At 55.4% G+C, this 25896-nt stretch overlaps 1 protein-coding gene across 1 annotated transcript in view; it reads left to right on the top strand.

The window, feature by feature from the left end:
- Positions 1 to 204: 204 nt before the first annotated feature.
- Positions 205 to 25896, top strand: part of CDK18 (cyclin-dependent kinase 18) — a 33358-nt gene continuing 7666 nt past the window's right edge. The window contains exons 1-13 of the mRNA XM_011990404.1: positions 205 to 230; positions 18964 to 19114; positions 19304 to 19536; positions 20053 to 20178; positions 20965 to 21021; positions 21893 to 22007; positions 22195 to 22289; positions 22593 to 22655; positions 23609 to 23732; positions 23863 to 23983; positions 24774 to 24871; positions 25100 to 25205; positions 25299 to 25341. Of these exons, the coding sequence (XP_011845794.1) occupies positions 18985 to 19114; positions 19304 to 19536; positions 20053 to 20178; positions 20965 to 21021; positions 21893 to 22007; positions 22195 to 22289; positions 22593 to 22655; positions 23609 to 23732; positions 23863 to 23983; positions 24774 to 24871; positions 25100 to 25205; positions 25299 to 25341 (1311 nt within the window). The 5' untranslated portion in view covers positions 205 to 230; positions 18964 to 18984. The remainder of the gene's footprint in view (positions 231 to 18963; positions 19115 to 19303; positions 19537 to 20052; positions 20179 to 20964; positions 21022 to 21892; positions 22008 to 22194; positions 22290 to 22592; positions 22656 to 23608; positions 23733 to 23862; positions 23984 to 24773; positions 24872 to 25099; positions 25206 to 25298; positions 25342 to 25896) is intronic.

The following is a 25896-nucleotide window of genomic DNA, read 5'->3' as shown; positions in this document are numbered from 1 at the left end:
TCCTCTTCCCCACCTTCCTCCACTCCCTCCCTTCCCCTCCCCTTCTACCTCCTCCTCGGCCAGCTCAGGTTGCAGCTTCTCTGGGGAACTGCTCACCTTTCCAGAGCAGGGGAAGCTGCCCCGTGCCCGGGCGGAGACCCCAGCAGGGCGCAAGGCACGGCACCTAACCCCGCGGCACCCCGGCCGTCGCGGGAGGGAGCGGGCGCACCGCAGCCCCCAGGACACGCGCGGTGAGTCCCGCGGGCGGTGCGCCGGGGAGGAAGGGGAGGTCGGAGGAGGGGGCACCGCGGCGCCGGGTGTACGGAGCAAAGGTAAGCGGAACGGCTCTTAAAGGCGCAGTTTTGCTTTTGCCCTGGGGCGGGAGGTTGGAGGGAAATACCGGAGCGGCGAAAGGACAGCAGAGGATCACGAGGCGTGATCTGTGTGATACTGTGTTGTGTGTTGAGGGGTGGGGGGTACCCTGGAAAGACCACTCCTAAGTTCCAGGTGCTGGAGAGGGAGGGCTATTTTGCAGTCTAAGACCCTGCGCCCCCTCAGGGAGTCTCCATCTGGGATCACTTTGGCCCCTGGGCTCCTGTCTGAACCCTACAAAGCAAAGTTTTCCACCCAGTCCCGAACCAGGCGCTTTCTAATCTCCCTTCATTCTGGGAAGGGCAAGGGGCAGGGGTCTCCAGAGACCAGAGGACCCGAGAGTGTGGGGCCACATCGCCGCCTTGAAGGGCTTCCTGGGCTCTGGTGAACTTTCCAGAGCGGCAGGCAGCGGGTGGGAGGCCAGAGCCCTGGGAAGAACGTGGAAGGACACGTGAAGCCCTGCAGGTCCCAGTTCTGGGGCAGGCAGGGGTCTGGGGAATGCTGCCTCTTCTCTCATTCCACCCCGGAAGACCAAAGGGGCAGTGCCCCCTCCACCCCTCATCGGCAGGCGCCAGAGGGTTAATGCAGCAGTGGGAAAAGAGGCGGGGGCAGGGGAGGGTGGGGGGAGTAGTGGGCGGTGACCTGTTGGGCTAAGGAGATGTGCCTTGAGGATTCTGCTGTAGTTGGGGGAGACCATCAGGAATCTGAAATCCAAAATCGGGTCTGGACTGGAGGCCTCTGTTTTCGCCCTGCTGGGGGCGGGGATTCCCTGAAGGTGTCTGCAGACCTTGTGCTGGATGGGAGTTGGGCTACAGAGACAGTGAGGGGTTTTCTGTGCTGCAGGGTCAGCGCCCTCTTAGGCACCAGCGCCGCCTCTCTTCCTTCTCTCTGGGCACCTCCTGGCAGTCGGGGTGGGAGGATTGACACTGTGGGAGTGGGAGGCCCTGGAACCTCTTCTGCGCTGTCTGCTACTGTCTCCCCTTCCTCTCCACCCCAGCCCAGCCCTCAGCAGTTACCCAACTGTGGCCTGGGCCCTGTGACTCACTGACACCACCGGCTTGCCCCTCCTGTGTCAGCACCCGGTGAGCTTTGGCATGTTCGCGTGGCATTCCCCACCCGGGCATGGGCACGCGGCACATTCCTGGACACTGTCCTGAGAGGATGCCTGGAGCGCCTGGTGGACTGGCATGTCCTCAGAGATCCTCTGCCTTTAGCCTGGCCTTGGGAGGGGCCTGAGAAAATGGTGCTGAGGGTGCTGAGGGTCGGTGGAGTACAGGGCGACACTGGCTCCAGGTCTGAGTTTGCATCCTGAAGGCGTTCCAGAGAGAGGGTCACCTTGCCACAGCAAAGCTACTATCTCGGGTTACCCTGTCCCAGCCACCTCCTGCGCAGCTGAGGAGCCTGTGGGGCTGACCTCCCCCACCCTTAATCTGGGGTATACCTGACCATTAGGTTCCCAGGACTCTCCCCACTGGGTCTCCAGGACTCTCCCCATACCCTGCCAGGAGAATGGAAGAAGCTCTCCACGCGTGCCAGAAGAAGTTCTTCCCAGACTTACCGTGTGCCAGAGGCAGAGTAGACAAGCCTTAGTGGCCACCATTTGTTGAATATCTACTGTGTGCCAAGCAGTGTGTCACAACTTTATGAAGTAGGTATTGTTATCATCCCCATTTTACAGGTGAAGAAACTGAGTCTCTGAGACCAGCTTTTCCAAGGTCACACAGAGGTGGGATCCAGCCCACTTCCTTCTGACCCCAAGCCTCTGCTGTCAACCCCTGCCCCATTATGGGGAGGTTGCGGCCCACTCTGGGGTTCTCTGGTCTGCATCAGTCCTCGGGAGAAGGAAGAATGGGAGTGGTGCTCCAAGTATTGAGGCTCCCATCTGTCTGTCCTGCACTAGGCAGAGCCAGCCTTCTTCATGGGGCACAGGAGAGAAGGCACCAGATCTGAGGAGCAAGTAGGTTGTTGTTCTGAGATCTCGTGGGATCAGGCTGCCAGCCCTGCAAACCCCCACTCGGGTCTAGAGGACTTGGAGTTGCCTTTCAGGGTGCATTTGCTTCCTCTACAGACCCGGACTCTGTCCTCTGCCTACTTGGGCCGTCCTGCACTCAGGGGAATGCGTCCCACACTGTAGGGCAGAGCCCAGCTTGACTCTTCCCAGTTCCTACCCTAACCAAGCCTCTACTTTCTGGGATCACCCTGTTGGGACTTTTGTCCGGCATCTCCATCTACTTGTCCTCTGATTCCTTCTGTTCTTCTCTAACTGAGCTGGAGACCTAAAGGGGAGGGCAAACCTCTGGCCTTGGTGGAATCCAGCTCCAGCATATAGTAGCTATGTGACCTTCCCTTCACTAGCACACTCATGAACTTCTCCCAGCATCTGTTCCCTCATCTGTAAAATGAGGATCATAACAGAGAGGGCTGTTATAAGATTTAAATGAAATAATGCACAGTGCCTGGCATGTAGCAGAGACTAAATAACCGGTAGCTATAGTGGTTGGTGGTGCTTGTTTGGCAAGGGAATTTCCTAGTGATTGTACCAGGGCTGGTCTAGAGACCAAGGTAGATTTTCCCAGCCCCATCAGGCCAAGCCCTGAGTTAGACAGAATCTTTACTGCTCTTCTAGGTTAGGGAGGAGGGCTCTGTGTAAGAATGGTGGTGGTGGTAGGGCAATGGGTTGGATGGAAATCTTCCAGGAGTGGCCAGGAATCTGTGCTGTGGGGGCCCTACCTTCTAGCAGGTATGAATGAGACAGGCACTGGGAGCTGGAGAGGCAGCAGCCTCCTGCTCTGAGGGGCCTCTGGCAGCGCCTTCTTCCCCTGAGATAGGAGGACCCTCCCCTGGTACTTAATTAATTGCAGTCCCTGTTCTGCTCTGTTGTTCAAAGTGAGTGGCTAGCCTGGTTCCAGGTCCACCTGATTAGGGCACCTTTGGGAATAAGTCACATTTCTCTTCCTCAGCCCTGTGTCCCACCATAACCCCTTCCGTCCCCTTCCCTGGACTTTTCACCTTTGCCCTCCAGGCATTCCCTGCTGAGTGGGCACTTCCCCATATCCAGAGGGTGGGAGCAGACCAAGGTTAATCTTGTCCTGGCTCCCACAGCTGCTTATACACACACACGTGCATGCACATGCACACACAGGCTGGGCTCACAATAGCTCAGGCCGAGGGTCTGGGACCCAGGAACACTACAGAGCTGGTAGCTGGGCCTGGCTGGAGCTGGCCAGTGGATCAGCAGCAAGTCCGGAAGAGGAAAAGCCGTGGGCGCATCTCCGCCAGACCTCCTGTCTGAAAGAGAGCCCATCTGCTCCTAGAATCTCCACAGCTACATCTGCAGAGGAGGAGGGGTAGTGAGGCAAGTGTGAGGTTTGGTTTTAAACTGAAAAGGGAGGTGGGTGGATTGCTTGAGCCCAGGAGTTCGAAACCAGACTGGGCAACATGGCAAAACCCCATCCCTACAAAAAAATACAAAAATTAGCCAGGTGTGGTGGCACATGCCTGTAGTCCCAGCTACTCGGGAGGCTGAGAGGGGAGAATCACTTGAGCCTAGGAGATTGAGGCTGCAGTGATCCACGACTGCATCACTGCATTCCAGCCTGGGCAACAGAATGAGAACTTGTCACAAAAAAAGAATTTGAAAAGGGTCTTAGGCTGGGTGTGGTGGCTCACGCCTGTAATCCCAGCACTTTGGGAGGTCAAGGCAGGCAGATCACTTGAGGCCAGGAGTTCGAGACCAGCCTGGCCAACATGGTGAAACCCTGTTTCTCCTAAAAATACAACAATTAACTGGGCATGGTGACATGTGCCTGTAATCCCAGCTACTCAGGAGACTGAGGTAGGAGGATTGCTTGAACCCAGGAGGTGGAGGTTGCAGTGAGCCAAGATTGCACCGCTGCACTCCAGCCTGGGCCAAAAAACCAGAAAAACAAAAAAACAAAAAACAAAAAAAAACGGGTCTTGAAGCAAAGCTCCCTGACAGCATGAGTAACCTGGAGAGACTGGACAGCTTGCTCTGGGAGACATGGGCCAGAACTTTTGAAAGGACTATGATGAGATCCTCTTCCCTGAAACTCTTGATAATGATCCCACCCTCTGAGCCTCCCTACCCCCACCATTAAATAAAAGTCTTCCCTAGAAATGGTGGGGTCGGGGTAGACAAGATGACCCAATAATGGCTGGCTGATGTACTCATGATTATTTATATGTTGAGTGTATGTCTCCTGTCCACGATGGGTGGAGGCAGTTTAGGGACTTTGGGGTCAGTTCAAATTCTACCTCCTCCACTCAGTAACTGGTTGCCTTAGGTTAAGTAATTTGCTCATCCAGGTTTCAATTTCCTCTTTTATAAAATGGGAGGATAATACTATTATCTCATGTGCTTACGAGGACTCCAGTGAGATAATGTCCACCCAGTAGCTCTTTGCTTTGCCTGATGTCATTATCAAGGAGTGGTGGCAGAGTTAGTGGGCTACATTTGGTAGTTCTCAGTGCCTTTGGCCCACTTGATATTTTTTCTGAAGTCAGGGTCCCTGCAAACATCAGGACTCGGCCCCCAAATTGGGAAGAGAACTCTATTCTTAAAATGTTTCTGGCCAGGTATGGAGGCTCACGCCTGTAATCCCAGAAATTTGGGAGGCCGAGGTGGGTGGATCACCTGAGGTCAGGAGTTCAAGACCAGCCTGGCCAACATGGTGAAACCCCATCTCTACTAAAAATACAAAAATTAGGGTGGCAGGCACCTGTAATCCCAGCTACTCCAGAGGCTGAAGCACGAGAATCGCTTGAACCAGGGGAGGCAGAGGTTGCAGTGAGCCAAGATTACACCACTGCGTTCCAGTCTGGGTGACAGAGCGAGACTTTGTCTCAAAAAAAAAAAAAAAGTCTACCCTCCCTCACTCTGAGCACTGTTCCCCATCTTATCATTATTGAGGGAAATTCAGACAGAGCTCTGGAATGATTACTGCCCTCACAACTTGCTTCCCTAAAGAAGCCTGCGCTTTTCTGCCTGGGGAGTCTTCTCAGGAACCAGACCTTCTTCTCTTCTCTGGCCCCAGCCATCCAGCACCCCAGGATGTGGGGTGACCAGCCCAGGAGGGGACAGGGCTGTCCTTCCCACATCCTGGCAGGACCCACTGCCTAGAAGCAGGTGGGCGATAGGTGTTATGCTAGAGGGCATCACTCTTGACAGAAGCAGCGCTGGCTCCCAACTCTGCCTGCAGCATGGAATGAGCCCAGGAAAGGGGTCACAGAGCCCCTCCCTGATCTTGCCATGGAGCCCGGCTGGCAGCATCCTCTGCTGTGGCTGGGCTGGGCGCCGTGTTCTGTGTGGATGCCAAACCTGGCATGGCTCCTTCCCCAAGGAAGGTGGCCCTTGGGGAGGCTGTGACTTTCTTGGCTGTGGTACCCAGTAAAGAGAGTGCCATCTCTACGCAGACCCATGCAATCCCTTCCAACCCTGTACAAAGTCAGAAGCCCACAGTGTGGTTCCAGCTCTGCCCCATCACCCTCAGTGGCCTCGGGCAGATCGCTCACCTTTCTGAGCCTTGCCTTCTTTGCCTGAAACAGGGCGCAGACCAGGGGATTTCCAAAGCCCCTTCGGAGGCTGCTGGTCTGAGTCTCCGAATTTGCCAGTGCTGCTAATGAGGTGAGCTGTGTGCTGGGGCCCCAAGAGGGGCTCAGCCTCCTGTTCCTCCAAACTGTAGAGCCCAGGGGCTTCCCCCAGCTGATATCTGGGTACCTGGTCCCTGCCGTGCTCAGATGGGCAAGGAAATCCTGGAATGCCTCAGCCCTGTCAACTAGGAGGAGAAGAAGTACCTCGCAGAGAAATGGATGCTGGATTCAAACACTACATAGGCACGGGATGCTCAAGGCCAAGGGCTGGCAAACCATAGCTCTTGGCCAAGTCCTGCCTGTTTGTGTATGGCCCATGAGCTAAGAATGATTCTTACATTTTTAAGTGGTCGACAAAAAGTCAAAAGAAGAAAATAAAGTTTTGTGACCCTTAAAAATTTTATAAAATTCAAATGTTAGTGTTCATAGTAAAGTTTTACTGGTGCGAGGCCAAATTCGTTCATTTACATCTTGCCCATGGGTGCTTTTGTGCTACAAAAGCAGAGTTGCAGAGTTGCAACAGAGACTATGGCCCGCAAAGCCTAAAATAGTGGCTGTCTGGCCTCTTACAGAAAAGGTTTGCTGACCCCTGCTCAAGATAATCATAGCTCTCTCCAGACTTTGCACTAAACTGCTCCAGGATCTCAATCTAAAAGTACTTTCTTTTCATTTAAAAATAAGTGTTGCTCTTTTCTTCTTATGTAAGCAATAAATGTTCATTATGGAAATATTAGAAGATGCAGATAAGCAAAAAGAAGACATTAAAATCACCCATAATTCTACCACCCAGGAATAACTACTGCTGGTGTTTTGACTTACCGCTTTCTGAGTTATCAGTGTGCTGTGTTTATATGTGCATGCCTGTGACACATGTGTATATCCTGCATACATACAGCTTTCACAAACTGTACACATCTGTCCTCTTCACTTAAAAACACGTCTCGGCCAGGTGTGGTGGCTCACACCTATAATCCTAGCACTTTGGGATGCCGAGACGGGCAGATTACCTGAGCTCAGGAGTTCGAGACCAGCCTGGGTAATATGGTGAAACCCCGTCTCTACTAAAATACAAAAAATTAGCTGGATGTGGTGTCATCTGCCTGTAGTCCCAGCTGCTCGGGAAGCTGAGGCAGGAGAATTGCTTGAACCCAGAAGGCAGAAGTTGCAGTAAGCCAAGATCGCACCACTGCACTCCAGCCTGGGTGATTCCGTCTCCAAAAGAACACACACACACACACACACACACACACACCCCCCCTCAAACTGAACCCTTGGGGGACACCCAGGCAGGGTGCCCAGCAGGCAGCTGGACCCAAGCATCTGGAGCTGAGGGGCTTGGTGGGGCCACGGCTACAGATCTGGAGTCATCAGCACGCGGGTGGTGGTTTCCACTTCGGGAGGGGATGAGGTCACCCAGGAAGCATGCCCAGAGGGGAAGAGCAAAGGGCCAAAGAGGGAATTGTGGGAGTGTTGACATTCAAGAGACAGGTAGAGGAAGTGAGTCCACCAGACCCAGGAGGAAGGAAGAAGCAGGAGGAGACCCAGGCTGCCAAGGGAGTGGAATCCGAGGCCCAGGGCCCAGGACAGTGCCTGGCGCTGAGCAGGTGCTTGTGAAATGAGTGAGTGACTTTGAGGGGGCTGAACCCTGGTGAGTGAGTGACACTGAAAAAGGACATTTAGAGAACAACTGAACAACTATGAGATGTTCAGAGGCCTGGGGGAGGCCATGCAGGCCAAGGAGGCCTCCTGGGCCCGCCCTGGTGGGAGGGAGACGCGGGGCAATCCAAGTGACCAGAAACTGGGAGCTGGTCAGAGGAGCCCAGTGGAGTTGTTGGCGGTGACATGAAGCTGCTTTTTAAAGCCAGTCTCTCAGATTGGAATGAGGAAGGTTGGAGATGACCAGCCAGGGGTTCCTGTCAGAATGTGGGCACTGGGTGGCGTGGGCCAGCCTGGTGGGGGTGGAGTATAAATAGGAATACGGTTTAGAGATGCTGGGAAATCCTCCCCCTTCCCTCCCTCCTCATGAGACGGAGAGGTCCCCAGGGATGCCAGGCTCAAAGGCCCCTGCAGCTCTGTTGCCAAAGTTGGGCATGGAGAGAAACCCAGAGACATGACTGAAGGTCCCATGACAGGCCAGCAGGAGAGCTGGACGCGGGATGTCTGGCTGAGAGAGGGCTACTGGGTGGGTGGATTTGACACTCTTCATTTCTTCTCCGATTTATTGTATAAAAGATGGTAGGCGTCAGTTTCTGTGCCAGAGCAAGTGGAGAGGAAACAGAAGCTGTTTCCTCTGGGATTTAAGGAAGACCTAAGGAAAGGTTCCAGACTTTGGGATCTCAAAAACACAAGACAGTTAGGGAAGGACCTTCCTCAAGGGTCTTTAAAGAGGGCTGCTAAAAGGAGCAGAGAGGGCTCCTCTGGCTGGGAGAGTAAGGCGGGCTTTCTCTGGAGGCAGGAGGATGTGGGAGATGGAGGCCAGGCCTATCCTGGCCCCTTGCCCCTTCTCTAGTCTCTGATCTGGGATGTTCTGTACGCCCAGGACCAGAACTGACAGAAGGGCTCCTTGTCCCATCTTATCACTTGGACATCCTGAGCCTCCTCAGAGAGTGCAAACCAGCTTTAGCTGGGCCCCCAAAAAGGGTCAAAAGGAAAATACCAGAAGATGCAATATACCTCTATTCCTTGAGCCTCAGGAAGCCAGAGAGCAGCAGGGGGGACATCAGTAGGACTGAAGTGGAGCCACACAGAGGGGCTAGATGCGAGGTCGTGTGGGGTCAGGAAGGGTCATCTGTAGGAGTCAAGGCCAACATCTGAGCCTGAGTAGTGCACCTGCCCTGCAAGGCTCTGAGAATCTTCCCTGAGTGACAGAGTCAGGAAGAGGGCCACAGGCCCCTCCAAACCCCATCCCCACAGCTCTGGAGGCCCTAGCTCAATGCATGTTGCAGGAGGAACTTCTCATTCGGGTTTTTCTCATTCCAGTCCACTCCTCAATGTAGGATGGCGCCTCCAGCCCCAAAACCTCCACAGACCTCACTGGGGGAGTAATTGCTAGGCAGGACACTGCTCCCACTGCCCCAGCCCATCTCCCACTGCTGTCGGGCCACATGCTGGCTAGAGGAGGAGGGTCAGGTTTCAGCTGAGGCCTAGAGTCCAGCTTTCATATATCATTTGCTAGTCATTTGAGGGCTCACTCTGTCTTAGGCCTTGGGTCAGGCTCTGGGGGTGCAGTGACGAGTCACGCCACAGTGCTTACCCTTAAGAAGCTCACAGGCAAACTAGGGAAATGACAAGTAAACAGTTATAGGACAGGGAGCCAAGTGCCCTGTCTTGGGACGTCAGAAAGCTGTGGGAACACGGAATAGGGACCATCACCTGGCTGGGGACAGTGGAGTTTCAGGCTAGAGGAGATGCAGAGGTCCCCATGGCAGGATAAGTAGCACGTTGTTGGTCTGTCCCTAGTCCCCCCTCCATCTGCTTGGGTACCAATCCCTGTATTCCTGTTCCCTCTGAGACCCAAGAGAACTGAGGAGGAAGCATGTCCTGGGGCGTCTGGGGCTGGGTGATTAGACAGTCTAGGCTTGCTCTAGTGTGGCCAGAAAGAGGACAGGGCCAGGCCCACCCCGTTCATGCTCAAGTCCCAACTAGGACAGGAGCTGGCCTGATGAGAAGATACATCTAGAAACAGGTCCCTGGCCTGCCTGAAAGTGGAAGGAAAGGCACCAACATTTATTGCACGTGGCAGTGTGTCCTGGATCTTAAAGGTGACTAAGATGCGGTCTTTGTCCTTGAGGGATCTCATGTGTCTATCTCTGTAGAGGAAAGAGGCTTAAACAAGTCATCATGAAACAGTGGCTCGATGGCCTCATTCAGTCACTTGTCCATGTGTTCCACAAATGCTGAGTACCTGGTGGGCTCCTTACTCTGTGTAAGGCACCAGGGAAGCAAAAATGTTAAGGCCCTGTTCTTGTCCTGAAGGATCTCACAGTGTAGTTATGAGTGTGTGCTGGCTGCTCTGGAAGGGACAAGGAGGAAGGATCTCACTCTACCTAGAGGAAGAAGGTGTGGTCACGCACAGCCTCCCAGGGGAAGTGACCCGTGAGTTGAGTTTGGGAGTGGTTTTACCTAGGGGAAAATTGAGGAAGGGCATCCCAGGCCAAATGATTGCAAAGCCGTGGGGTGTGAGTGGAGTTTGCTCTGGGAATGCCAGGTACATCTGATAAAACCAGACCCTTTGGGGAGGGGTGATAGCTGAGACTCAAGAAGACAGGGATCCAAATACAAAGGCCTGGTCTGCCAGCCCCTGGAGTTTGGACTTTTTCCTGAAGGCAGTGTTAGCTTTGAAGGATTTTTTTTTTTTTTTTTTGAGATGGAGTCTTGCTGCAACACCCAGGCTGGAGTGCAGTAGTGCCATCTCAGCTCACTGCAAACTCCGCCTCCTGGGTTCAAGCAATACTCCTGCCTCAGCCTCCCAAGTAGCTGGGATTACAGGCGTGCACCTCCATGCCCAGCTGATTTTTGTATTTTTAGTAGAGACAGGGTTTCACTATATTGGCCAGGTTGGTCTTGAACTCCCTACCTCAGGTGATCTGCTCGCCTCGACCTCCCAAAGTGCTGGGATTACAGGCATGAGCCACCACCCCAGGTGCTTTGAAGGATTTTTTTTTTTTTTGAGACGGAGTCTTGCTGTGTCCCCCAGGCTGGAGTGCAGTGGCGCGATCTCGGCTCACTGCAAGCTCTGCCTCCCGGATTCACGCCATTCTCCTGCCTCAGCCTCCTGAGTAGCTGGGACTACAGGCGCCCACTACCGCGCCCGGCTAATTTTTTGTATTTTTAGTAGAGACGGTGTTTCACTGTGGTCTCGATCTCCCGACCTTGTGATCCGCCCGCCTCGGCCTCCCAAAGTGCTAGGATTACAGGCGTGAGCCACCGCGCCCGGCCAGGATTTTTTTTTTTTTTGAGACGGAGTCTCGCTCTGTCGCCCAGGCTGGAGTGCAGTGGCACGATCTCAGCTCACTGCAAGCTCCGCCTCCCGGGTTCATGCCATTCTCCTGTCTCAGCTTCCTGAGTAGCTGGGACTACAGGTGCCTGCCACGTCACCCGGCTAGCTTTTTGTATTTTTTAGTAGAGACGGGGTTTCACCGTGTTAGCCAGGATGGTCTCGATCTCCTGACCTCATGATCCGCCCGTCTCGACCTCCCAAAGTGCTGGGATTACAGGCTTGAGCCACCGCGCCCGGCGAAGGATTTTAAATGGGCAAATGACACCATCAGAAAGCAGTTGAAAAAGTTAAGTCTAGGACGCTTATGGCGGTTGGATTGGAGGCCAAGTATTATTCTCAGTTAGCAGCAAGGAAACTGAGGCATAGGGTGTCTTCCCAGGTCACAGCTACTAAGTGGGTTTCTTCCATGACCCCAAACTGCAGAGAATTTTGGAGAGCAGGGCTAGACACCGTGTGTTCCTCACTGCAGGACATTTCTGGTTGGAGTGAGACTCTAGGAGACAATGGTGCATTTGTCTGGAGCAGAGGTGACCCTGATCCCCACTTTGCCTCCTGAGCAGACATCCGACAGGTTTGCCCAAATTGCTCCCGGAAGGCCTTCCCCGCCTACTTCCTGCATTCCAAACAGAGGCTGTGGGAATCCTCCTGGAGCTCCGGGACTGTCCAGAGCATCTGTTCATTGGCAGGGTGACTGCAGGCCTGGCTATGCTCATTTCTGACCACCCTGAAGATTTCAGGCCTGCAGCCTCTCTCATCTAGGCTGGGGCAGGGCAAGGTTGTGAGGAGGCCCCAAGGCTTCTGCTGCTGATGCCACCACAGCTGCAGGCACCTAAGCGGTGACTGGCTTCCCCTGAGGTTTGTCCCAGGCTCTTGGAGACTAAGGTCTCCAGCTGTGCAGAACAGGGTCAGCTGGAGGATGAAGGAAGAGATGGTATCTGCAGGCTCCCAGCAGGCACAGTTCTCCCTGGGAGGAGGGAATGTCTCTGAGGTCCTAGCTCATGACGACTGCAAACTTGGTCAGCCATGGCCTCTAGTTCTTTGAAATTCACCCAAAGCCCAAAGTGGCTGAGTGACCAAGGCGGGGGCAGGGACTGGGAGACAGGGTGTCATAGGGATCCTGGCTGGTGGTCAGCCTTCGTGACTGAGGGGCAGACCCTATGGGCTTCAGATAGTGGGCAGCCGCAAGTTACATCCCCCAACCCCTGCCCCTGGGCCCACAGAGACCAAGATTGAAAAGAAAAGCAAACAAAACAAAAAGAGGGACTTGGGGATGCATGTAACATGTGCCTGGAACACAGCAGATGCTCCATATGTGCCTGTAAAGCAGACATGTGCCTGCTGTATGCCACCAGCACCAGGCATAGAGACCAATGTGCTCCAGGGGAGGGAGACAGGTGAAAAGTCATGCCCCATTGAAGGAGGGGCACCTGGTGGTCCTGGGGGTGTGGGGTGAGTTCCGGGAAGCTCCTGAAGGCCCCAGGGACTTGTACAGCATGCAGGGGACAACGAGGAGGGGCAAAGCCAGAGAGGAAGGGGCCCCAGATCTTGAAGGGCCTTTAGGTGCAGGCTGGGGAATCGGGGCTTTGTTCAAGAGGAGGGCAAAGAGGCATCTTGAAGGGGTTTGCTGAGAGGAGACTCCAGTCCTGGCCCCAGGAGCTTAAGAAGTGAAGCTGGCTTTCCCGCTCTCCAGTGTACAGCATCCCAGATTCCCAGGATGCTCCACCAACCTCCTTCTCCACCTCCACGGTCTCTAGGTCAAGGTCTCTCAGGGGTCCGGCCCCAGGGCAGGTGTTAGGTCTGGGGCCTGGGACAGGTTGTCCCAGCAGTCAGTGGGCTGGGAATCTGCCCTGTCTGGACACTGGGGCCCTGGGGCTGGCCGGGCCTGCTCTGTGGAGCTTTCTTTCCTCCTAAGATAGAAGATGGAGATTGTCTGCCAGGAGCCAGGGTTCCCTGCCTTGCACGGGCCCCACCCTGAGTGGCCCTGCAGTTGTCTAAGGAGGGGGGACCCTGCCTCTCTGGCCCTTCTCCCCCTCACATCTGCCAAGAGATGATCCTGCTCCCTGTCTCCTGGCCCTCTTCTATCCTGGAATCCGAAAGCGTTTTTCAATAAGGAAGTCTGCGTGGATGTTTGATGAAGTTTATATGAGGACTCTTTTTGTCTGGGCAGGAACTTGAGAGACGAGAGCCAAGCTTTGCTGGACATCTTCCCTGTGCCAGCGGTGTGTTGTGTTGGCTCACCCAGCATGTCCACTCAGATACCACTGGACATTGAAAATGTCACCTGCTCAACATCCAACTCCTGGTCTTCCCACTGAAACCACTACTCCCAGAATGCCTTGTCTCCTCCAGTGACTGTTCCATCCCTCCACTCCGGCTGCTTGGCCAAAACCCTGCAGAGTCATGCTTGACTCTTTTCTCACCCACAACATGCAATCCATCTGCAAAGCTCTTTGGCTCCACCTTCAAAACATAGCCTGAATCCAGCCACTTCTCACCACCTCCGCTGCTCCACACTGGTCCCAGCCACCACCAAGCTCTCTCCCCTGGGTCTCAGCAGCAGCCTCCTGCCCGGGCTCCCTGCTCTCCCATTGCTCCCCTTGTCTGTTCTCAACACAGCAGCGTATTAAAGCCTCAGTGAGATCATGTCAGTCATCTGATCAAGCCCTCCTTACCCCTCGAGGCCCAACACAGCTGCTCCGTGCTCCCATCCAGCATCCTCTCCAGCTACATCATCATCCTGCAGTGAACCAGACTCACTTCTGCCTCAGGACCTTTGCCCCTGCTGTTCCCTGGCTGACCTGCTTCTCCCAGACCCTGCAAGACTGACCCCCTCACCTTATACCTACTCTGGATTTCTCCTGAGATGTCACCTGCTTCTCGGGGAGGCCTTCCTGACCACCCTGCTTAAACTTGCAACTGCACTTCCCACACCTTCCCTCTTTCCTGCATGAATTCCCATCATTGCACTTCTCACCATCCATCATACTGTGTATTCATTCTGTGTATTGTCTGCACCTCCCTGCCCCTGATGGAAGGTATTAGGAAAGGAATTAATATCTGTTTCATTCATCTGTGATTCTCAGGGTCTGCAACAGTGCCTGGCATGCAGCAGGTGTTCAATAATTGTTGAATGAATGATTGGAGCCAGGAGTGAGAGGGGTTTTATAACGTTATTGTGATTCCACAGCCCGCTAGTGGTAGCACCAGAGTTTGGGTTTGTTTGGCATGCAATTCAGAGTGGGAGAAAACAGTCAAGCCTAGGCCACAGGGAAGGGGCAAGGGCAGGGAGGGCTCCAGGCAGGAGAAGAAAGGAGCAATATGGTCACGTTTGTGTACTTTGCAACAACCAGGAAACTGCTGCATGATCTCGAGCAAGTCATTTCCCTTCTTGGAGCCTCAGCATCTTCACTGGGCAAGGGATGGGGATGGAGGGTGTGTGAGCATCTTCCCCTGCTAACATTCTGGGAGGCCAGCCCTGCTCACTGGGTGCACAGTGGCCTCTGGCAAGTGCTGGCTTTCCTCCCAGCCTGGCTCCTCCTTCCTCCTTCTGTGCCACTCATGGCTCTGGCACCAGCAGGAAGTTCTGGGCCGGCTGCTGTGTCCCTGGAAGGAAGCAACTGGAGCGGGCTGAGAGCTTTATGACTTACCTGGGCAGGGAGGTGGGAGGGGAGGCTGGCTGGGGTCTGCCTGCCCACCCTGCAGCTCCTCAGTGGGACTCTGCTCCTTCAACTTCCCCCACCCCCCACTGCCAGGCCAGCATCCCTGGATGCCCATTGCCCTCTTCCCCTGGCACCAGTTGCACGGGGACAGCCCCAGATGGCTCCTTGGCCTGAGGACAAAGGCTGTGCTGTGCCTGGCCCTGGGCTGGCCTCAGGCTGGTCATACTGAGTCCTTCTGTCCCCACTTGGGGGTGAGGGGCAGACAGCACTAAGGTGACAGGCCTTTTTCCTGTCTCCCTTCCCCCTCAACCCCCAAATCTGAGGAGCTGACTCTCCCAAGGGAAAAATGACAGAGGCATCTTGTGTCTTGACCTAGGGAACAACAGACTATTCACTGCCCAGTCTGCCCTGTCACACCCAAGACCCTGCTGGGTTCAATGCCCCGATTGTCCCCAGCAGAGAGACACATCCACTCTGCTGTGGTCACCACCCCCACCGCCTGCTCCCCTGTCGCCATCAGGAAGTCCATCCTACATCTGACCTCCATCCCTCCATCAGGAAGTCCATCCTACATCTGACCTCCATCCCTCCATCAGGAAGTCCATCCTACATCTGACCCCCATCCCTCCTGCTACTGACAGGCACTTCCCCTCGGGCTCCTTTCCTGCGGATGGAGAACAGCTGGTCTCCATCGCCTTCATTGCTTGGCCCCACATTCTTGCTCCACTCAGCTGCCTCTGGCCTCACCCTCCCTCCGTCTCCCTGCGTTCACCCCACCCCAGGCACAGGCTGGTGGCTCCTTGCTCCTCACTGAACCTTGGGGAGAGCAGGTGTGACTCAGGGCTGAATCTCCTTTGTCTTGCAGAAATGGGGGGCCTCCTTCCCGGAGGCTTTTAATGAGCTCCCCTCCCCTCAGCCTACAATCGAGAGCAAGGGTGTGAGATTTATGGCTGCTACTTGTAGATTCCTGAGCTGCAAATCCAACAGGCCATCCCATAAATCCCAGACTGCAGGACGGTTTTATGGGGAAGCCCTGTTTTTAGAAAGGGGTGTGGCTGGTCTCCCTCCTAGCAGAGCTCAGACCCCAGGGAGCCAAGTGCCCGCCTCTCCCCACCCCGAGAAAACAACCATGACAAAGCACGGGGACATCGGTTGGTGCCGTGCAGATGCGCCGGCTTCCAGGACAGAGAGACTTTCTCTCCTGTGGGGGGCCTCCTGCTCTGAAGATCCCCTGCCTCAGCACAGGAGGGTAGTCTGGAAGCCTGGGCAGATAACTGTCCCTGACCTGGACCTTAAATGTTTCCTGGTCACGGCTCCACGTGTACATCATTGGAGATGTTTTTTCAAATGCATTTTCCCAGACACCATTCTCAGAACCTCAGTTCCAGAATCCCAGGGTGAGACCTAGGAATCTGAATTTTTTTACAATGCTCCCTGGTGATTCTAATGCTCAGCTATCTTTGAAAATAGTTGGCTGAGTGCAGTGGCTCATGCCTGTAATCCCAGCATTTTGGGAGGTCGAGGCAGGCAGATCACTTGAGGTCAGGAGTTTGAGACCAGCCTAGCCAACATGGTGAAACCCTGTCTCTACTGAAAACACAAAAATTAGCTGGGTGTGGTGGTGCAGGCCTGTAATCCCAGCTACTCGGGAGGCTGAGGCATGAGAATTGCTTGAGCCCGGAAGGTTGCAGTGAGCCAAGATCACACCACTGCACTCCAGCTTGGGTGACAGTGAGACTCCATCTCAAAAAAAAAAAAGAAAGAAAGAAAGAAAAAAAGAAAATAATTGATCTGTAAAGGGGGCCATCTCCACTCTCCTATCTTACTTGGAAATGGGAGTCACCAGGTAGGAGTGTCTGGGTCCTCTTGTCACTGGGACCCATACCTCCTGCCACCATCACGAAGCCTCCAGTGGCCTGGATGCTATACACAAGTATGAGGCTTGGTGGCTGCCCTCTGGAAGCTTCCTGTCTGCAAGAGTCCTGCAGACAGCAGACCTGAGACATTGCACAGAGCCATGGAGGAGCAGCCGAAGATGACTGACAGGAAGGAGTTTAGGGATGGGGAATCAGGAAAGTCCAAGGCTGGTGGGCTTTGCCAAGGAAGCCAAAGAGGAAGCACTTTCAGCTACCTTCTCATCAAAGGAGGCATCACCAGCCCCTGAGTTCCTTGAGAATAGGGACCACCCTTTACTTGCCTCTGAAACCCTCATGCCTGGCACAATGCTGGCGCATATTAGGTGTTCAGTTTTTCTGTTTGTTTGTTTTTTGAGACAGAGTCTTGCTCTGTCACCCAGGCTGGAGTGCAATGGCGCAATCTCCACTCACTGCAACCTCCACCTCCAGGGTTCAAGCGATTCTCCTGCCTCAGTCTCCCAAGTAACTGGGATCACAGGCATGTGCCACCACGCCCCACTAATTTTTTTTGTAATTTTTTTTGTATTTTTAGTAGAGACAGGATTTTGCCATGTTTGGCCAGGCTGGTCTCGAACTCCTGACCTCAAGTGATCCACCTACCTCAGCCTCCCAAAGTGCTGGGATTATAGGCGTGAGCCACCATGCCTGGCCAGTTTGTTTGTTGAGTGGAACTGAGTGAGACTTCAGGGCCCACTGACAGAGATGGACCTTCCTAGCACTGCAAACCCGAGGCCTCCACTCTGAGAGGTGCCAGCCTGCTGAAGGAATGAAGGAGAGCCTGTTCATACCCAGCCATGAATCTTGGCTGGGATCAGGGTGGCTGGAGGGCCACCACTGAGCTGTGTTTGGGGGCAGCCAGGAGCATGCGCTGCCAGACAGAAGACCCTTTCCAGGCTGGCTGAGGACAGAAGGATGTGATCATTAAGCAAAGCCAACATGTTACTGATCCATAATCCCTTAAACCAGGAGGATTCGGGAAAGGCCTGGTCGCCTTGGCAACCAGGTGCTGGCCAGTGGCAGGGCTGAGAGCATCCTCCAGGAGTGGGCTGTGCCTGGTGCATGGGTAACAGCTGGGAGCGGGTGCAGCGCAGCCCATCATAGGGCTCACCCCGTGGTGCCTTCTTGCTGGCATGGGCAGAAGCCCTTGTGAGGCCTCAAGGGCAATGTGTGCAGAGCAGGATGACAGGGGGGCTGCACTGAGCATGTAGGAAACCATGAAGGGAAGTGGAGGGGAGGTGGGACAGTGCTGCTCTGGGTTTTCAGGGCAGGAGGGAAAAAGGAGGGTCTGCAGGAAGAAGCAGTTGCATGGGTCTCATTGGGTGGCCAGCAGGGCATTCTCTATGGGGGTGTCTCTGCCAAGAGGACCGAGCTGCAAGTCTAAGAGAGACAGGCATCAGCTCCCCTCCCTGCCTCTCTGTCCTGAGGGAGAGGAGGGTAGCCCCCCTCCCCCAGCCCTGTGCTCCTCCCCTAAGACCAGAGGGCACGAGGAGCTGGAGAGCCTGAAGAAGAAAGCTTTCATGGTTGGGGACAGGGCCAGTGGGGGTGGGCAGAAAGCTCACACTGCTCCTGCATGGTGTTCTCAGTAGGGGATACCTGCCTGCCTGGAGGGCTCTGGCCTGGGAAGAGGCCAGCAGAGATCAGGCCTCATCTTCCCTAGGGCTCGACTGTATTTCTGGCAAGCTTCTGTGTTTGCCCTGAGACCTTCCACTGTTCTTGACCTCCCATATTTCAGCTGGAGAGGAGATGCAGCTGGCCAGCTCTGATGCACTCTTCCCCTCCCTCCTCCTTTTCCCCTCTTGCCTCCTGGGGCGTGCCAGAGCAGGGACCTTCATGTGTCAGTATCAGAGGTGAAATGAGGTTTGGACCCAATCATGTCCCAAGGGTGTTGGCCAAGCTGACATTCAGTTTATGGGCCTTGGTCAGTAAGATTTACTGGCCGTTGACACATTCAAGCCCTTGGACACAAGTTGGTAAATTTCTCCTGGCCCAAGGACTGCCCAGTTCTGGCACCCTCCCTGCCACCCCAGCCCTTCCCCCAGAACTCTCTAGACCTCTAGCAGCTAAAGGGCTCAGGTCTGGGGGGCCTTCAGGATCCTCTTTGCACATCATGCCTGCTATTATGACCAGTACTTTGCTGGACTAAGTGGTCCATAGAGAACTGCACGGGATGTGGCCGGGTGGGTTGTTGGCGGGAGATGGGGGCAGTGCTGAGAGTTGCTGGGAGGAAGAGGGTAACTGGGAAGAAGAGGGTGAACACCCACCCTCAGGAGGGTCAAACTTTGGAGAAGACGCAACCCTGGCTCCCAGTGATGGTGGCATACAGGTCGACAGAACTTGATGGAAAGAGAAAGCTGAATTCCCAGTGGGTGGAGACCCAGACTGGATGCCTTGTTCATTTCACCTGCCCTTCTCACACCTCCCATCTCAGGACCTGGCTGCCCGGTCCCTCATGATCATGAACAAGATGAAGAACTTTAAGCGCCGTTTCTCCCTGTCAGTGCCCCGCACTGAGACCATCGAAGAATCCTTGGCTGAATTCACAGAGCAATTCAACCAGCTCCACAACCGGCGGAACGAGGGTGAGAGGTCTGGGTCCACCCAGCACCTCTCCCACTTACCAGACAATCCCCAGGCACCTCCTTCCCCTCCCTGCCCACCCCTTGCCCACTGGCCTTAGGAGAGGAGCACAGGGCTGGGGGACGGGGGGCTACCCTCCTCTCCCTCAGGGCAGAGAGGCAGGGAGGGGAGCTGATGCCTGTCCCTCTTAGACTTGCAGCTCGGTCCTCTTGGCAGAGACCCCCCGCAGGAGTGCAGCACCTTCTCCCCAACGGACAGCGGGGAGGAGCCGGGGCAGCTGTCCCCTGGCGTGCAGTTCCAGCGGCGGCAGAACCAGCGCCGCTTCTCCATGGAGGTGAGGGCCTCTGGAGCTCTGCCCCGGAAGGTGGCAGGATGCACGCACAGGGGTGTGCACAGGAGGGCAGCTGCCTTACAGCCAGACTTTGTGAGTTCAAATTCCAGCTCTGCCATTCATTAGCTCTGTAACTTTGAGCAAGTTACTCAACCTCTGTGCACCATGGTCTCCTTGTCTTTAAAATGGTCATCATGGATTAAATGGGTTAATCTATGCCAAGTGCTTAGAACATTCCTGAACTTAGTAAGGGCTAGACAATTTGACTATTTGATCCACACACATAGGCCCAAATATATGAAAAAATATACTTACAGAATCAGTGCCTGTAAGGGCATGAGATTGATGTTGCACAGATGGTGATACTGTGGCCCAGGGAGGTGGAGAGTGACCTGGTTGTGCTAAGGTCACACAGCAGCCCCGGGTGTTCATGTGTATGTCTTGAGCACACACTGGGAGCAGCTGTGAGCTTGGGGTCACAGCCTGTGATTGGGCTCTGAATGGTTGTTCTGCAGGGAACGCTAGGTCCAGAGTGACCGTCTGGGGCCCCACAGCCCTAGCTACCCTGAAGCCAACAGTGGTGTCCCCATCTCATCCCTGTCACCACAGGACGTCAGCAAGAGGCTCTCTCTGCCCATGGATATCCGCCTGCCCCAGGAATTCCTACAGAAGCTACAGATGGAGAGCCCAGATCTGCCCAAGCCGCCCAGCCGCATGTCCCGCCGGGCCTCCCTGGTGAGTCCCAAGAGGGTCAGAGGACACAAAATGGGGTGATATGCCCTCCCCAGCACAGGCATATCAGTCCCAGCTGAGGCCTATATGGTGTTTCTAGGAAGATTCCTGGGCCTCTGGCGCCACCTGCTGGCTTGAGTGCATTCAACTAGATCGTCCTCCTACATCATCATCCATTTCCTAGATGGGTCCCACTTGGGCTAGAATGGGACTCTAAGCCTACACCAGGTCCCACGATCTCCACATGGTTAAGATCAATAGGCCAGCTGGCATGTGCCTTCCAGTCCTAGCTGCCTATCAGAGCTGTTTGGGACATCTTACAAAACACACACTCTAAGACCCCTCCAGACACCTATAGAATCAGCCTCTCCAGCTAGGGGGTCCGGGAATCCGTCTTGTTAAGGGTTGGATACACCTGAGCTAGAAGTGTGCTGATGAGACACACCGTCAGGTAGGTGGGTTCTGAACTGGACACTCAAGGTAAAATGGGAAAAAAGGCAGCATTCACTCTGGAGGAGCTTGTGGTCTCAGTCGGAGACACAGGTAACCAAGATGTGCAACAATCCCAGGTGCCACAGCCCTGGGCTCCACACTCTTGGCTGTCCTGGGAGGAAGAAACTCACACTTCCATGAGCTCTGTCCTTTATCACAGGGATAAAGGGAAAACGAGCCCCTTCCACCATGGGGTCTCATCCCTTCCCTCCCAGAGGCTGGAGTTGGGGGAGGTGTCATGTCTGTGGAGCTGCTAAGGGCTTCAAGCTCATGGCATTCTGTGTCTCTCCCTCTCAGTCAGACATTGGCTTTGGGAAACTGGAAACATACGTGAAACTGGACAAACTGGGAGAGGTAAGAGGCTGGGTTTGGTCTTCTCCAAATAGCCAGGCAGGATGGCTTGGAGGAGGGGCAGATCTCCCTGGTCGGCCCTCTCTGGTTGGCCCTCCCTGGTCGGCCCTCTCTGGTTGGCCCTCTCATGGCCCCTGCCCCACAGAGGTGCACAGTCCTGGCCGTGCACTCTGGCCCAGCCTTTGGCAGGGGTTGAAGTGGGCTCAGATCCTGAAGGAGGGCGTGAGGATAGAGTAGCCATGGCCCTGGGCAGAATCCAGTCTTTTTTTTTTTTTTCTTCAAGTCCTTCTTGCCTGGGTTCAAAACCTACCTCCACCATTTACTAGCTCTGTGACCTTTGGTGAGTTACACGACCTCGCTGTGTGCCTTAGTTTCTTCCTCTGTCCAATGAGATAGTAACTGTCCTATCACATAGGGTTATTGCGAGGATTGGGCAGGTTATGTACAGCACACAGACAATGCCTGGCATATAGGAAGTGCTATATCACTTAAGTATTTCTGTTGTCACTGTGCAGAGGCCTGGGGTGGGTGAAGGTTTATAGAGAGGGCAACACACAGCCCTTTCCCTCCAGGAGCCCAAAGAGGTGACCTCTGTGTAAATATCAGCATCATATAGGGAAGAAAAAACCTGGTGTTATCATAGAGGGGCACACGGCGTGCTGGGGCTTAGAGGAAGGATGGATTCACTCCAACTGGGGGTCATTAGGGATGCTTCCTGGAGGAAGTAGGCTTTGGAGGAAACAGCATGTCAGTGAAGGGAGGAAGGGCACTCAGGCCCCAGTCATAGCCCAGGCAGAGGCACAAATGGGGAGACACTGGGCAGAGGCCAGCAGCACCTGAATGTGCCTGGGACCGCTGCGGCCCTCCATCCCAGGGCACCTATGCCACAGTCTTCAAAGGGCGCAGCAAACTGACGGAGAACCTCGTGGCCCTGAAAGAGATCCGGCTGGAGCATGAGGAGGGAGCGCCCTGCACTGCCATCCGAGAGGGTACAGCGTCCTAGGCTCCCACACTCCCCCTGGGGCTTCAGGAGGAGGGGTTCACCAGCCTGCGCCCTGGTAGGAGCTGGGGGTGGAGGGTCATTGCTGGAGTGGGACTCCTGGAGCTGACCCCAAGAAAAGAGGGTATGGGGACACATGGCGTCCTGGGGACCCAGGCAGGCCCGTCTCCCCGCAGTGTCTCTGCTGAAGAACCTGAAGCACGCCAATATTGTGACCCTGCATGACCTCATCCACACAGATCGGTCCCTCACCCTGGTGTTTGAGTACCTGGTGAGAGTCGGGCTGGGGCTGGCAGCCTCTCCCTCTTGTGGTAGAAACAGGGTGTGGGTAGGGGAGTGGGAAGCTGAGGAAGTGGGAGAGGTGGGATGAGGGCGAACCAGGCCTTGTTCTGGAATCAGGTTCTCAGATGCTCCCGTGCAGGAGTGGGCCAAGAGCTCAGGCTTAGGGGTGGCTCAAGCCAGGGACCTGTCCCACTAGTGGGCGTGGGCCCTTCCCAGGGAGGGGCTTCCTCGCCTCAGCCTGTGTCTGGGCTTCTGGCCATGGGGCAGGACTGAGTCACGCTCTGTGTTCCAGGACAGTGACCTGAAGCAGTATCTGGATCACTGTGGGAACCTCATGAGCATGCACAACGTCAAGGTGAGGCCTCGGGGGCAGGGTTCCCCCATCTTGGCAGCCACCTGTTCAGAAGCCCAGTGCGGGGACCCACTCTCACCGCCAGGGATCCGGCTGCTGGGGTGGCTCAGACCTTCTCACCTGGGAAAGAGAGAGAGGGCAGTGCCATCAACGAGTCTAGGAACTGGGTTGAGCACTTTACCCCAGGAACAGACACACACTCTCTGCCACTGTCTAGCTGTTGGTATAAAATCCACTCCCAACTCTGAACATCAGTTTCCCCGTCTGTCAAATGGGAGTGTGAGCTACCTGCCAGAATGCAGGGAGGCTTCTGGGGAAACTGGGGGTTATGAATGACCTCTCCTGGTGGTTGTTAAAGAATCAAGGCTGGGCGTGTTGGCCCATGCCTGCAATCCCAGCACTGGGAGGCCAGGGCAGGAAGATGGCTTGAACCCAGGAGTTTGAGACCAGCCTGGGCAACATGGCAAGACCTCATCTCTACTAAAAATTGAAAAATTAGCCTGGCACAGTAGCGTGCACCCATAGTCCCAGCTGCTTGAGAGGCTGAGGCAGGAGGACCACTTGAACCCGGGAGGTTGAGGCCGCAGTGAGCCATGATCACGCCACTGCATTCCAGCCTGGGTGACAGAGTAAAACGCTGTCTCAAAAAGAAAAAAAAAAAAAAAGATCAAGCACATATGTCTCCACATAGGCAGGCATCCTGACCCCCGTGCTCCTGACTGAGACTTCTCTGGCCTCCCCCACACTCACTGCCTCTTCTGCATCCCTGGTGTTCTCCCCTCTGGATGGGACTCCCTGGTGTGGGTTGGGCCCAGGATGGGGGCTGCAGGGTGGGCAGGAGAATGAGGGGCTTGTGCTGACCTCACTGCCAAACCCCTGCCCCCATCCCGGTCCCAGCCTTGGAGCAGAGGCTTAGGACCACCTTCCACCTCACATTTCTCTTCCCCCTCTCCCAGATTTTCATGTTCCAGCTGCTCCGGGGCCTCGCCTACTGTCACCACCGCAAGATCCTGCACCGGGACCTGAAGCCCCAGAACCTGCTCATCAACGAGAAGGGGGAGCTGAAGCTGGCCGACTTCGGTGAGGCTGGGGCTAGGGTGGGGGTCTGATGCCACTGGGGTGCCTCAAGGTGTGGGTGCAGTGGGGGAGGGCATAGCAGTCAACCCCACAGCACCTGTGGACAGAGGTCCAGTGACATGTCTGCCCCCAGGACTGGCCAGGGCCAAGTCAGTGCCCACAAAGACCTACTCCAATGAGGTGGTGACCCTGTGGTACAGGCCCCCCGATGTGCTGCTGGGATCCACAGAGTACTCCACCCCCATTGATATGTGGTGAGTGAGCGCTGTCGGGACCGAGGAGGGGAGGACAGTCCTGGCCACACCTCCAGACTCTCTTGCTGCCCCAAGGGCCTCGGGGAAGAACTTCCTAACTTCCTTTGCCTAAAAGCCATGTGACATCCTGCTGAACTAGATGTTAAAAAATTAAGTCTGAAATATAATCGGTTAGGGTTTCCCTGGCTTAAATAGACCCTCCCCCAGGGGCCTGTGGGAGGTTACCAGAGACCCAGAGGGTCCAGGAGGGCCCCTATAGTAAATACGATGAATCTTCCCCAAGCATCAGTCCCAGTGAAAATTTTGAAAGAGAAGTACTATTTTTATGTTAAAATGAACAAGCGTGTGATTTGGTGTAAAATGAAAAATCAGCCCAAATTGCAAGCCGAACCGCCAGTGGTGATGAATGGCTGCTGTGACTCCGCCCCGAGGTTCCCCAGGAGAACGGATTTATGTACTTCTCTCTTCCAGTGGGGCACACAGTGGAGAGAGTTTGAGACAACACTGCTGAGAGAATTGCCACATGGGCGCTGGCTGCACAGACCCAAACCTCACAGAGCGAAAGGGGAGAGGTCGCAGCTTTCCCGAGCCCAGGGAAGCCCCCAGAGAGGGGCTGTAGTGGGGGCTGGGCAGTTCTAGGAGCCTCCACTGCCCTGGGCCACCCCTCCGCCGCCAGAGCCACGACCCCTGCAGCCAGCTGTGGCAGGTCGTCGTTGGTGCCCTGGTGGAGCAGCCCTAGGAAGGGCGGCCGCCCCTGCCTGATGCCGCCCCTGCCCCTTGCTCCCCGCAGGGGCGTGGGCTGCATCCACTACGAGATGGCCACAGGGAGGCCCCTTTTCCCGGGCTCCACAGTCAAGGAGGAGCTGCACCTCATCTTCCGCCTCCTCGGTCAGTCTCCCGCTGCTCCGCCCCTCTCACCACCAGGGGGCGCCGGAACTCCGTCCAGCCCAGGCGCCGAGCGGGACGGGGAGGAGCGGCTCGCCTAGTTCTCTCCCGGGCGGGGACCCCCTGTGGCCTCGGCCATCTTTGCTCCCACCTGCTACGTTGCATCCCTTTCAAGTCGGCCTTGGCCCTGGGCCTCACTCAGGCCCTCCCCACCCTCTCTCGTCTCCCCAGGGACCCCCACAGAAGAGACGTGGCCGGGCGTGACCGCCTTCTCCGAGTTCCGCACCTACAGCTTCCCCCGCTACCTCCCGCAGCCGCTCATCAACCACGCGCCCAGGTAGCCCCGGCGCCCGCACCGCCCCTCCTGCTGTGGCCCTGGCTCTCCCACCCCCGCTCAGGCACAGCCTGTGTCTGCGCCTTCTCCTTGCAGGTTGGATACGGATGGCATCCACCTCCTAAGCAGCCTGCTCCCGGTGAGTGACCTCCCGGCGGGGCCCAGGGAGAGGCAGCCAAAGAGCCGAAGTCCCCGTGCCCCATGCTAGGCCTGCGCCCCAACTTCTGTGGCTCGTGTGCTCACACGTCTTTGAAACATCTTCCCTGTACTCTCCACCCCAAGGCCCAGGGGAGCGCTGGCCTCCATACACATCCTCTGGAGTCTCTGCACTGCGATTCCAAACCGTTACTAGCTGTGTAGCTCTGGGCAAGTTACAGAGCTCCTCCACGTCTCCGTTTCCTCCACTGCAAAGTGGGATTAATTCCTATTTTATAAGCTGGCAGTGAGGATACATTGAGATGACGGGACACACTTAGTGTGGTGCCTGTCTTCTAAGGCACACGATGAAGGGTCGTTATCGGCACAATGCTATGTTCTCCTTCTAATCATGGTTGGTTTGCATCTGTATTTTTATCCCAAGAGAAGGTCACTGTCCTCAAGTTTCATTTCTGGTTTTTCCTGGTGGCTGGAGACCAAGGAGCCTTCCCCTGAGTCTTGAGATGGCTTGAGGTTGGATTTGTGGTAGGGGCTGGAG

The sequence above is a fragment of the Mandrillus leucophaeus genome, unplaced genomic scaffold, assembly GCF_000951045.1.
Source record: "Mandrillus leucophaeus isolate KB7577 unplaced genomic scaffold, Mleu.le_1.0 Scaffold38, whole genome shotgun sequence".
Lineage (NCBI taxonomy): Eukaryota > Metazoa > Chordata > Mammalia > Primates > Cercopithecidae > Mandrillus > Mandrillus leucophaeus.
Note: the sequence above shows the minus strand (reverse complement) of the source record. Positions and strands in the feature narration are given on the sequence as shown.